Source organism: Oxyura jamaicensis, chromosome 10, assembly GCF_011077185.1.
Source record: "Oxyura jamaicensis isolate SHBP4307 breed ruddy duck chromosome 10, BPBGC_Ojam_1.0, whole genome shotgun sequence".
In the NCBI taxonomy this organism is placed as follows: domain Eukaryota; kingdom Metazoa; phylum Chordata; class Aves; order Anseriformes; family Anatidae; genus Oxyura; species Oxyura jamaicensis.
Genome location: NC_048902.1, coordinates 21596124 through 21609544, shown reverse-complemented (window position 1 = coordinate 21609544; position 13421 = coordinate 21596124). Strand labels below are relative to the sequence as shown.

At 47.5% G+C, this 13421-nt stretch overlaps 1 protein-coding gene across 6 annotated transcripts in view; it reads right to left on the bottom strand.

Moving 5' to 3' along the window:
* TP53BP1 (tumor protein p53 binding protein 1) overlaps window positions 1–10503 on the bottom strand; it is a 48665-nt gene extending 38162 nt beyond the window's left edge. Inside the window, exons 1-5 of one of the 6 annotated variants that reach the window (XM_035335799.1) lie at window positions 1925–2177; window positions 1855–1886; window positions 1208–1410; window positions 805–893; window positions 81–242 (exon numbers count right to left, since the gene is read on the bottom strand). In XM_035335799.1, coding sequence (XP_035191690.1) covers window positions 81–242; window positions 805–893; window positions 1208–1410; window positions 1855–1886; window positions 1925–2135 — 697 coding nt within the window. In that variant the 5' untranslated portion in view covers window positions 2136–2177. Of the gene's footprint in view, window positions 1–80; window positions 243–804; window positions 894–1207; window positions 1411–1503; window positions 1820–1854; window positions 1887–1924; window positions 2178–10357 lie in introns of those variants that run through there. The other 5 variants (XM_035335800.1, XM_035335802.1, XM_035335801.1 and 2 more) reach the window with 5 other exon arrangements.
* Between the last annotated feature and the right edge of the window lie 2918 nt (window positions 10504–13421).

The following is a 13421-nucleotide window of genomic DNA, read 5'->3' as shown; positions in this document are numbered from 1 at the left end:
AAAAAAAAAAAAAAAAAAAAAAAAAAAAAAAAAAAAAAACACAGAGCAACAAAAAGACATCTCTGATCATTTTCACATACCATCTTTAGAATCACTCTTTGCAGGTCTGGAAGAAGATGGGATAGCAATTCCAGAGTGAAACTGATGCCTAGCATCTTCTTCATTAGGCACAAAGTCACTCTCAAAGTCCTGGCTCTGTGAGAGCTCTAGAGCTCCGAAATGCAGCTGTGACATGCCTGTATCTAACATCAAACATCCATAAGTAATATATATACAAAAACAAAAAAAGCCATCTTTGCCATGGCAAAAGATACGCTAAGATATTGCCAAAGCTTCAAATAAACTAACTGACTCTCAATTCAGCTGTACCAATTATAACTATAGTAATAGTACAGGGACAGTGACCCTTACATCCAAAAGGAGTGTTAACTAGCAAGGTCTTATATAATGCCATTGGGTACTACTGTATACATGGATAGCAGAAAACAATCCTGATAATACAGATTCTGTTCCTGAAAGTCCTTTGATGACAACCATTATGCAAGTTATTTCCTCTGCCATAAAAAGGCTCCATCTCTTAGTGGTCACCATTCATATTCTATGCCATTCCTTGTCTCCAAGACCCTTGGTAACAATGATGTTAAGTCCTCACAGATTTTCAAACTCCAAAGCATACAGACCAGCTTCTGTAAAAAGATGCCGATTTCTGACCAATTATTGCAGGCATGACTACCCTGGTGGGACAAGTGAGGAAACAGAACTGAAAGCTACAAAGAAAATTGATCAGATTCACCACCCAGAGACCTGAAACGGAGAAGTTACCTTCTACGCGTGGCGAGGCAGGACAGTCCTCAACATCGCTTCCAGCTCTTTCTCCAGTCATTACAAGGGCACTGCAACAGAAAGACTTACTCACTTCGGGGTTTCCTGCGGGCTGCCTTCTGACAGTCCGCTGGCGCTCCATGGAGCTGCTTCACGGTGGCAATGTGCCCGGCTGCTCCCACGCCCGCCGAGACGCGCAGCTTGGCACCGGGCCAGGCCCCGCGCGGCTGCAGCGCCGGAGCCCCCGCGGACCCCGCTGTCGCTGCCCGTGCCGCAGGCCGCTCACGGCGCGCGGCCGCCATTTCATCGGGCGAGAGCCCCACGAGGGGGCGGCCAGCAGCTGGCGCGCCGCGCCTCGCCTCGCCCCGCCCGGCCCGGCGCCCACCTGCTCTCCCCGCCGGGCGGCGGCACCTCCTCAGCGACGCGGCCGCGCGGGCCGGCAGCGTCCGGGCGGGCAGGGCTCTCCATCGGCTCCGCAAGCACAGCGCCGCCAGGGCGGCCCCGCGCCCCGCTCTCACCTGCGGGTCGCTCCCTGTCCGCCCCGCCGCCCGCGGATGTCCGGCTGCCGGCAGGGCCGCAGACGATCTCCTGCAAGACAGGGGCACGCGTCGCGTCAGGGCCGGGTCGCGCCGGGCTGAGCCTAGCCGGGCCGGGCCGGACCGGACCGCGCCGGGCGCTCACCAGCACGGGGCTCGGGCTCCTTAGGACCGGCAGCCGGCGGGCGAGCACGCCGAGGCAGGCCTGCTCCGCGTCCTCCTCCGGGCCCACGCTCTCGGGCTGCGAGTCCGCCACGATCAGGCAGGGCGTGCCTTGCTGCGAGAGGCCGGGGTCCGGCTGGCTGACGCCGGGATCCATGCAGGGCGTCGCGGGAGCTGCCGCGCGCGCGGCGAAGCCCAGCCGCCACGGCCCTACAGCGACCGCCCGCCACCCCGCGCCACGCTTCCCGCAGCCGCCATCTTGCAGCGCGCGGATTGGCGGCGCGCGACCGGCCCGGCCCGCCCCGCGCCGCCGTTACGAGGGAGGCGCCGTTACCAGGGAGACGGCGGCTCGGGCGCCAGGGGGCGGGGGGACCGCGCCGCGCAGGGACCCCGCAGCGGGCTGGAGCGGCAGCGTATGTGGAGATGCCCCGGCCCCCTCTCCCTTCGGCGAGAGGAGCCGCACACGTGGCCTCTCCGTGAGAACCGGGGAGGGGGAAAGGGCGAAGGCAAGAGAGCAGGCCCACCGGAGCCCCCCTGCCGAGCACCCTTTGTCGTTACTGGCACGTGAAAGCCCGGAGCTCCTCCAGGTCTGGCACAGAACCGAACATCGCTCATCCCAGACAACCATGATTTTCAATGTAAAATTTTAGGCACCCTAGGAAAGTGAGATATAATTCATTTTTCTACATTAATACCAACAGGAACAAAGAAGACTGAAAAATAATAGCTGGCCTGGAAAAAAACTGTTAGTATTCAAAGTTATAGACATGAAGTTGCACATGGTAAAACTCTGAAAATAAGAGTTCATGTTAACAAATTTTACATGTAATGTGAAATCCAACTTTGGACACTCATGTTAAGAATGTTAAATGAGCTATAAATATTTACAGTTCTCACAGAGGAAGGATGCTTTAGTGGCTGGCTTTTCACCTCCCGGAAGATGCTCCTTTAGCACACATTAAATTGTGTTATTAAAGCTTTTTCTGATGCACTAGCTTCCAAAATATCTACTACTTTGGATAGCGTGTGAAGTTTGCCCTGATGCTGAAGCACACTATGAGGCCTCTGACTACTAAATCCTTTTCAAAGCTGAAGTTGTTGATAGGTTTTTGCTACCCATCTGGAGAAGCCAGAGTTCATCTTCACAAAATGCTTTATCCCAGGGACCCAAAAAGGATACCAGGTTCATCAAGGGACAGTTAGCAGTCTACGATCCCTAAGTGGCTCAGAAGTTTTAGAATGGGCTCTTGCAGTCTGTTGAATCTCCTTCATGCAGAATTCTGCCTCCATCAGACTGAAAGCATTTCAAATGGTCTTCCTTTGTGCTTACTCTCAAAATTAAAATCGTAAAATTACACAATGTTTTGGTGAAGTAAAGCTGCCTTCTAAAGCATAGGTATTTAGCATGAGCCCTCATCTTTGAGGAGAGTTTGTGGTACTCCACTACTGATCCCAGCTGGACATAATAACGTTTCTAAGCTTGCTACTGTGTTCCACTTTAGTGTATATGAATACGCTCCTTTTCTTATAGACAGAATATTACACAACTGTATCTTTCTTCCAATTCTATCATGCCAGCAGCTCTTTTTTTATTAACTTTTCCTAGAGAATACATGTTCTTCATTAGAGCATTTGAATTTTCTACCTAAGCCAAGTCCTTCTTCAAAATCCAGACCTTCATCTGAAGGTGCTTTTACAGTAGATACAGTTAATACTAACAGGGAGGGAAAGTCAAAGAAATTGTGTTGTAACAACAGGAGTATAGGTGAGTGGACAGAATTTATCTCTGGAAAAAAAAAAAAAAGGGGGGGGGGGCAGAAAGACAAAGAATGGATCTTGAGAAACAGACATCAATAAAACTGGCAGGAGGTAAGATCTTATGCCACAAAAGAAGTTACAAACAGATGGCAGTCTTTGCTAAAGGCGCAAGTGCAAACTATCTTAATACAACAAAAGGATAATCCTGTACACCATAGAAAACTGATTTGACTCAGGTATGCCATGAAAACATGGAGGAAAACATTCTGGCTTTCATAAAAGATCAATGTAAAAGAATGTCAGAAGCATATAGGGACAAGAATTAAAAAAGCAAAGGCCCAAAGACAGAAACAGTCTAAGAGCAAGAAGAAAATTATTTTATGGACATATTAGCAGGAAAACAACAACCAAAAGAACCATTGGTCTGCCATTTTCTGAGGGGATGCTGCTGGGTGGTCAATGTCAAGAAGGCTGAAGCATGTACTGCTCTTCTCTAAAATGGTTATCAGAGAACAGGAGCAAGCTCAGTTAAAAAACAATGACAATGGCCAATACTTCACCCTTGAAGCCAGGATGAAACTTATTAAAGAGTGCTTATCTAAGCCAGATACTTTAAAATCTGTTGAGTGTTCATTCTAAAACATGTTGTCTTAGCAGTTACCTTTTGGAACTCCTGGAGTCCTGGGGTATCTGAAGACTAGAAGTGTCAAATGTAGCAGTCTCTCAAAATTCCTTTAAGATCTCTGAAAACGTTGATAACATATCAAACAAATTACCTGTTTGTACCTAGAAGGTAACAAGGAGATAAGTTAAAAAGCAACATAGATCTCTAAAGACAAAGCATATAGTACCTGATTTATTTTCATGTCAGAACAGGCCTTACAGACTGAAGAAAAGTGGAAGAATTGCAACTTGACTATAGTAAGACTTTTAGCAATATCTGTATGCGGTGATCATAAGCAAAAAAGGGATGCATACCTGTGATGAAATTTCAGTAACATAAATATAAAACTTACACTTTGACATTAATTCCATGTCAAAATGTAAGTAAGTTAGAATGAGGATCCAAACATAGATGTGCTATGAAGGGATGAAAGACACGGACAATATGTCCTTGTTGGAGTTGTTCTTGAATGAACTCCTGCAGTGTCGTGACCTTATCTCTTGTGATAGATCCACCCATACTGATGATTCCCTTTTCCATGCGAGATGGCCGCTACCGAAAATTTTCAGGGGACGAGATGGTGAACTTGCATTGTCCCATCACATCTCGTCCCATCAGGCTGATGGGGATATTAATAATGTAAGGGCATACTGTGCACATAGTACCTTCTTGGGTTTTTATAGTAAGCATTGTGGCACTCTGAAAGGTGCTTGACATTCCTCCCACTCCAACCAATCTGCCTGTTGGAGTTGTCATGGGCCAAGAAGAAGGCCAGTCTTAAATAGCAATGACGGTAATGTCCACTCCAGTGTCCACCAGCATCTTGCATTGACTGGAGTGTGGGTGCTCAGAGCTATTCCAAAGGGTAACAGTAAGCGTTGGCTGATGCTGGGCTATGTCGGCAGCCCAAAACGCCTCGGGGAATCTGGGTGACCCAAATCCTGCCACTCCCCTGATAGCGTCCACAGCCTTTGGTACTTCTGCTCAGAAGGCTGATGTTCGATAGAACCCACTTGGTTACATGCCTCTATCATCCGAACTAGTGGTGTATTCATGGACAGACTGTAGCACCTTTTTACAGTCAGTATTTGCATTTTCCACCGCTAGCTTTTGTAGCAAGGCGTCATTTCCTTCCCGATTGCCAATCTGCTTATCTGCATCGTGAAGCCGATCAATAAACTGCATGTATGGTTCAGACGCCCCTTGCTGGACCTTTGTAAAGGACAGCGTGGGCTTCCTGGTCTCTGGAATTCTTAACATTGCCTGGAGGACTAGGGTCACAGTCAGTCGGGGGATGTCTGGATCAAGACATGCCTGAAGGCGTGGATCCGCCATTGGGTCTGTACCCATTAGTTGAGGTATACCGGCTCTGAAAAGCGGATCCCCTGGCTGCCTTTCTAAATTTTGGAGCACTGCATGTTCGCACAAATCTCTCCATTTCTGTTCCCATAATAATTTTTGTGTCGGAGTTAATATCATGGCCGCCATTTGTCGTATGTCAAAGGGGGTTAAAAGCTGTCCCGTCATGACATTCTCCAGCAGGGACTGCAAATGCAGGGCTGATAACCTGTAAGTGGTCACCATCTTACACAGTTCTTTAATAAGGTCCCACTGAAAGGGGTTCCAGACATTTTGCCCATGATCCCGAACTTGGACTGGAAAATAGACCCCTGTGCCCCCCGTCTCCCCCTCTGTCCTTTATTGCTTCTCTCTGAACTTGTTTCCAACGCTCTCGGGGGTCAAAGGGACCCCCTGCAGGTGGCACCACTGGCCTTGTGGGCGGCAGCGCTGGTGGTGCTGACAGCTGCTGAGATATTCTCTCTGCCTCTGTTCCCAAGTCTGTCAGGTTTACTTTCTCTGGTGGCACGCAGTCACCGCTTTTTATTTCACCTGCCTGCATAGCCTGAGCAGCCGCTGTCTGTACCCTTTTTTCCACTTGCCATGATGTTAGTGTCTCAGTTACTAAGTGCCAGGTCATCATCACCTCAGCAGCTGTTGTATCTCCCCGCAAGGCAGCGTCCCATGTAGTTGTCCCTGCGTTTTCCCAAGTTTTTACATCAAATGCCGCTGAAGCTGTTCCTGGGGCCCCATTCTTTTGTAAGAACTTTAGCAATAGTTTCCCTTTATATGGGTCATATTTCACTCCTCTTTTTACCAGGAGTCGAGTCAATAACTTAACTATTGCCTCCTCCTCGGCTGATGGATTAGCTCCCACAGTTAATGCCCCAGCCGCTCACCTGCTGCTCGAGGTGATGTCCGGGATTAAAGCCACGGTCCTACCATCAGGTGAGTCATTTGGCTGGGGTCCCTCCGGATGCTCCTCTCAGCGTTGCTCTCTTCCGATCACATTGGGGTCACCATGTGAAGGGACGAAAGACACAGACTCCTGATGGCTCTTGAACAGGGGACGTTTATTGCAATTTTTCTCCACTACATATACTTTCCCCATAGCCCCAAATGCTGTTCACGTGCCCGAATCTGTCATACAATTGGTCAGAGACCCTCAGACACACACCTGAAGCCAGTCAGCAATTGGCCACTGCGCAAAGCTCATCTTTAACACTGCAGCCAAGTTATTTATCTTGACCTTGCTCAAGTTTTTTACTACCGCTTACTTCCTCATTATCTCTAGTTCAGGGACATGTCAAACAGTGCAAGGCTACTTGCGAATTCCTTCCCCTCAGTGCTATATCATAAGTAGACCTAGATAGGCACTGATCTGTACATACCTTGCTCACATAAAGGCTTTGCTAAAGCATTGACTGACTTGGGCATTATGGATGGTATGGCTGATAGCCGAACTGCTTAACAGCGCTAACAGTGCTCAGAGTGCTCAAGATACGCAGTCTTGTTAAATGATTAATAAGGATATATCTATTAAACACAGTACGGTCTTGTGTATAAGGATGGTATAAGCATAGCCTGATGGAGTTGCAGACGGAACACAAGATACGAGACAGTTAGAAACACAGGTGGGGTCTCACACAATGCTGCTTATATTGGCGGAACTTTACAGGTTGCCCAGAGAAGCTGTGGATACCCCGTATCTTGGGATACCCCAAGAAATAGAAGAAAACCTAAATAGTGGTCCAGAAAATTGACAAAGTATGATGCAGATAAGAATAGCAGTCAACAAAATGAAAGAACCGACAGTAAAGTCATAGGGGATGATAGTGCCTGACCAACTAATGAGTCAGTGGCAAGCTGCTGCTAAAGAAAAAGGTGCAAACTTCATGCATCATACTTCTATATAGTATACATATGTTAGATGTGTGAAATAATTCTTGTTCTCTACACTGGTAAGGCCTAAGCTAAGCATTATGTCTAGCATGAAGATTGCAGATACACAGACACAGACACACACAGAATTTCTAGGTTGGAAGAGACCTCAAGATCATCGAGTCCAACCTCTAACCTAACACTAACAGTCCCCACTAAACCATATCCCTAAGCTCTACATCTAAACGTCTTTTGAAGACTTCCAGGGATGAATAGGTTTTCCTAACAGTCTTTGAACATAAAAAAGTTGGTAGCAAATAATTTATTTTTCATATTCACAGTTTAGAGGAGAACTGCAAATAGGTTTACAACAACTGCAAGTAGGTTTAAATTAAACAAAATTTGAAAGAGAAAAGTAAAAATGCTTAAAAAGGCTAATGAAGCTCTGAAGATTATGGAGTCTCTAACATTTAAGACTTTTTTTAAACATAGTAGCAAACAGGTATAGTTGATCTTGGTCTAAAACAGGAAGTTGGACTCACTCATCTCCGGGATTCCCTTTCAGCCTCATTTTTCTGCAGTTCTACCCATTTGCATAAAACAGGGTGGAATAAATGTGAGAGTTCAGTCCTGGCAGTCAAATTAGTACATGCCAAATGTGAGTATGAATTTTAAAGTTGACTGCACATATTTTGCATTAAATCTGTAGTCTTTTTTCCATCTTTTTTTAAGCTCTGAAGGAAAACAACCTGCTTTATTTACAACGTACACGCCTTTGATCTATATATTCCCCCCTCATTTCGCAGACTGCATTTTTTCCTGAGTCTTATCATAAATTATGAATAGGGTGTGTCCACCTTCATCTGAGAAAGAAGATAAAAGAGTAAGATTAATCTTTGCTTATTTTCCCTTCAAACAAAACACATCCAACACAAGACTTTTGATGAATGAAGTTACAAAGGCTGATTTTTCATATTTGGAGTATTTTCTCTGAATTTCTTGTATCTTAGAGAATTTGTAATGGACAGTTGAAGCTATAGTTTATTTTATTCTGAGCATTCCTTTCTAACATAGTCTATTCATTGGGATAGAAAAATGAGAACCAGGTCTCCTAGTACTCATAATTTCTTTCACTTTGAATCTGTGAACAAAATGTCCACCATACAGCTAAATAAAAACATCATACAATGGGTGAGCAATTGGCTAACGGGCAGGGCCCAAAGGGTTATGGTAAATGGGGCTGCGTCAGGCTGGCGGGCGGTCACCAGTGGGGTCAATCAAGGCTCCATTTTAGGGCCGGTACTTTTCAATATTTTTATAAACGATCTGGATGTAGGAATAGAAGGTATTTTGAGCAAGTTTGCTGATGACACCAAACTTGGAGGAGTTGTGGACTCGAATGAGGGTGGAAAGGCCTTGCAGAGGGATCTGGATAGGTTGGAGAGCTGGGCGATCACCAACTGCGTGAAGTTCAATAAGAGCAAGTGCCGGGTCCTGCACCTGGGACGGGGAAACCCTGGCTGCACGTACAGACTGGGCGATGAGACGCTGGAGAGCAGCCTAGAAGAGAGGGATCTGGGGGTCGTGGTAGACAGCAAGTTGAATATGAGCCAGCAGTGTGCCCTGGCAGCCAGGAGGGCCAACCGTGTCCTGGGGTGCATCAAGCATGGCATCGCTAGTAGGTCAAGGGAGGTGATTGTCCCGCTCTACTCTGTGCTGGTGCGGCCTCACCTCGAGTACTGTGTGCAGTTCTGGGCACCACAGTATAAAAAGGACGTGAAACTGTTGGAGAGTGTCCAGAGGAGGGCTACGAAGATGGTGAAAGGCCTGGAGGGGAAGACGTACGAAGAACGGCTGAGGTCACTGGGCCTGTTCAGCCTGGAGAAGAGGAGGCTGAGAGGAGACCTCATCACAGTGTACAACTTCCTCGTAAGGGGGTGTCGAGAGGCAGGAGACCTTTTCTCCATTAACAACAGTGACAGGACCCGCGGGAACGGGGTTAAGCTGAGGCAGGGGAAATTTAGGCTTGACATCAGGAGGGGGTTCTTCACAGAGAGGGTGGTTGCACACTGGAACAGGCTCCCCAGGGAAGTTGTCACTGCACCGAGCCTGTCTGAATTTAAGAAGAGATTGGACTGTGCACTTAGTCACATGGTCTGAACTTTTGGGTAGACCTGTGCGGTGTCAAGAGTTGGACTTGATGATCCTTAAGGGTCCCTTCCAACTCAGGATATTCTATGATTCTATGATAATCTATATCTCAGAGCAGCCTCAGGTCCTATCATCAGATGAGGATTGTATTCAGATGCAGAACACCGAATACCACCAGATCCTGATTTCAAGTGAGAGTTAGATAAACTAAGCGCCTAATAAGATACCTAGGCTTACTAAAGGACTAACGGTGTTACCTGCCTTCAAAAATGTAAGTTTAAGTATTGTGCTGTATTATCACAGTTGCTATTGTTCACAAGGGAAAAACATCAAAAAAACACTACTTGGCCGATTTCTGTACAAATTATCCTTTGCTCTACTAACCTAGGAGTAAACACTGCATAGTATACAGCATTCTCAGGGCCTGTGAGACCAATGGCAAATAAGAACGCCTGTTATGCTACAGACCCAGAGGTCACTAAAGGCTGACGTGCTGTTTAACATGGAAGATGCCTGGAGCTAACTGGAAGCACTTGTTCTCACTTGCGCTTACAGCTGACCTGGGGCAGAGCAGCCCCTGCCATCTCCACTTGCACGTCCCAGACTTCGCTGCTTGCAGCGAGCGGGAAAGCCCTCCTCGGTAGAAGACGGATCTCCGCACCTCCGCAGCCGGGCAGCCGCCCGGGGCCTGACCCCGAGCAGGGCGCATCGCGCCCACTCCGCGACCTGGCCACGTCCCCGCCCCGCGCCGCCCCACCGGTGCGGCGGCCAGGCCCCAGCGCGCCCCCCGATCCGCCGTCGGAGCTCCCCAGACAAGACCTGCGCAGCGCCCCGAGCCGCAGCGGCGAGGCCGTCCGGGGAGGGGCCGGGCCCAGCGGCGCCCCGAAAGAGCCGCCGCGGGGCTGCCCCGCGACTTCCGCGCGCTTCTTACGCCCGCAGGGACGAAGCTGCCCCGGCCGGGGCACAAAGGACAAAGCGGCCGCGAGCGAAAGGGGACGACGGAAGGGAGAGGCCGCGGCGCCGCCCCAGCCCCGGCCGCCTTTACCTGGTCGCAGCCGGGAGCCCGCGAGCGGGGCCGGCGTCGGCGCTTCGGTCTGGGGCTGAGGCGCTCGAGCCACATCCCCGCCGCCGGCTGGACCCGCCCCGCTGACATCAAGCGGGCGGTAAGAGGCTGGGGCCCAGCCGTCCGCACCGAGGCTTTGGGGCTAGAGCCTGGGGCTGCTGGAGCGCTCAGGCAGCCGGCGGGGCCCGGCCGGCCCCGAGGCCAGGAGAAGCGGGGCCCACCCTAACGCCTCCGAGCAGCCTGGCCTCAGCCTGAGCCGCGGCGGGCAGCAGGGAGCCGGGGGACGTACCCGGAGGCTGGGGCCAAACGCCAGGCCTGGGTTTGCAGGAGCTGGTTTTGGTCCGGGCAGCTTGCAGCGTGTGGGTTCTGCTGCAGGCTGGCAGCCCTGCTACCTCTACCACAAACACAGGCCACTGGAGTGGGAGGCTTGTCACCCAGCACAAAGCATCCAAAGCACTACAGACTCAAAACAGACCGTGTCCACCTTCCCTCATCAGTGCTGTGACCCCAGGGCTGGCAACCCCCAGCACTGCACTCTGCTCTGTATCTTTATTATCTGCCAGATGGTGAAAGAAGAGCCAGACCGCATATTTCGTGACTTACTGAGGTGACAGAGTCAGGAACTTGGTGCTCTCCTCCAGGACTCTGGAGGACATGCTGAGGCACAGCAGCATCTTTGGTCATTGCCCTGGCCTGTGACCAAAGGCCTTGATACCATCTCCACAGTGTGGAGATTCAGTGAGCTTTTACAGTCTTGGCCTGTACTGGATCTCACCAGCGCCACAGTACTGACAAAGTGGCACAAGCTGACAAAGAAAAATGGAGGTATTTAGGTATGGGTGTGGGAGAGGAGCTTTTGGAGAGTTGATGGAATTTTAGATGTGGAGTCCCTCCTCAGAACATAGAATCAGAAAACACAGTATGACATCACACATTGCACATTTTATCCCTACCAGAGCCTGGAACTCTACTTGTTTGTTTCCTGAGCTAAAATACCTTAGTCATTCTTGGAGGCCATAGCTGAAAAGAAGGTCATGGGTTTTCTGATAAATTTACAAGGGAATGTGAGAGAAGGAAAGAGATCAATCCATTTTGGCCACTGTCATCCCAGAAAGCCACATGCCATCCAGCCATGGACAGTGGACACAATCCATACTCATCCCAGCCCCATGTTTTCATTAAACCCAGTCATCCCAGTACCCAAAGGGAGTTGCTCGTGGTGGCAGCCAGGAGTGACAATCCCCTCTCAACTGTCTCACCTTTAGCCTCATACCAGCTCCCTGCTGCACTGTCCTTGTCACCTCCTCCAGGACCATGCCAAAGCTTAATTAATAATTTAGAACGATTAACTTGGCATTTGTTTTTAACATTAAATCATTTTCAGAACAGCGTACAAAAATTACACAGTGGCCCCTAGAGGGTGCCCTGCTGACATTGATGTGCTTTTTGTTGAGAAAGATAAATTCTGGATCCTGACAAAACGCTTCCTAAACCTTCAGTGGCCTGACTCAAGAGTAACATATGGCTAAGTGACACTATGTTTCTATCAAACTTTAAAGGAAAACTAATATAATTTTAAATAATTGTGTACAAATAGATACATGATTGCAAGACTTAGACACATTACTCTGACTTGTGCTATAGGATAAATACATGTAAACAACTACTTTTCTTGTGTTACCTTCTGAGATATGAAAGTGGAGGACTCTGCTTCCCTTAATATACTTGTGGTATCACAAACTCCTTAGGCAGCAGGCCTGAGGACCGCTTCCTTAGGTCACAGCAACATCCACCTTGCAGGACAGTATCTAAATCAGTCCCAGAGGGTAAATGAAACAGCATTTTTTGTAGTTACTGTGTTCTTAAACCTTATTTCTTATTGCACTTATTTGTCAAACTTAATTTTAGCCAGATATTTCTTTATTTAAAGTTGGCTTATTTCATCTTTCATTAATACTGAATTTCAGTGCAAACAGAAGATTTGATCACTTAACCATTGTTCAGAGGCTGTGTACTCGAGGTGGTAGAGCACTGAAAGATATACAATGGGACAAGTATCAAGCATTGGTATTCAACAATGAAGTTTCTTGTTCTCCTATGACCTTCAGGCAAAGGGTCTCAGCATTAATCCAATATATGTATATTCTTAAGTTGTGAAAAGACTGACCCCAAAGATGTGCTCATCATGTGAATGTAACCAAAGAACGAACAAACAAACAAAAAGGGTGGGTACTTAATCATGTATGCCATACATAGCTAGCAATACCACAGCCAATAAACTTCCTTCTTGGGCATGTGTGTTACTTATTGGCTTACATATCACTTATGTTAGGCTTAAATATGCCTACCATTCAGTAACATAAAATTCACCATGTAATACTGAAGCTTAACTGTTTACCTACAAGCCAGGTTCACATACTTTCAGTGTTCCTTCTTCTGGAGAAATCTTAGTATGACAACCTGGCTTTACCAAGCAAGGGAAATTGTAAAAGACATATATGCACAAATATGGTGGAAAGCATAGTATCATAGTTTCTTTGCACTGTTCAGTGTGGTTGCTGGCAACATGTACAGCTCAGTCTTCAAAAATCTTAGTAATACTCCATTTCTGCACATTTTTTATGCCTGTCCTTTGTCTGACTGTTTCAAGTACATTAGTTTAATTGTTTTTTTAATTATGAGGAATGATTAAACAAAGAGGTAAGAATTCTGACCACTTCATATTTAACATTTAATGCATTAAAAATCACCTTGGCTTCAAAGAGGAATTGCTGCATCAGCACAAATTAGTACCTTCCTTGGTCTGATAAACATCTATTTTAATTCAAAAGCTCTGCATCATTGGAAATGACACAATAAATACATGGTGATAATTTTATAGGGAGGTAGATCCCTGTCTTGATCAGAGCTGCAGTCATTCCAAATTTTGCAGGAGACATTCAGTATCTTGCAAAGCCTTCTATACAACAGAAGTTGGAAGAAAAGCAGGACTGCTCCAATAAATCATCCACAAGGCTGAAGAGAAGCAAAATAACTAAATTAAAAA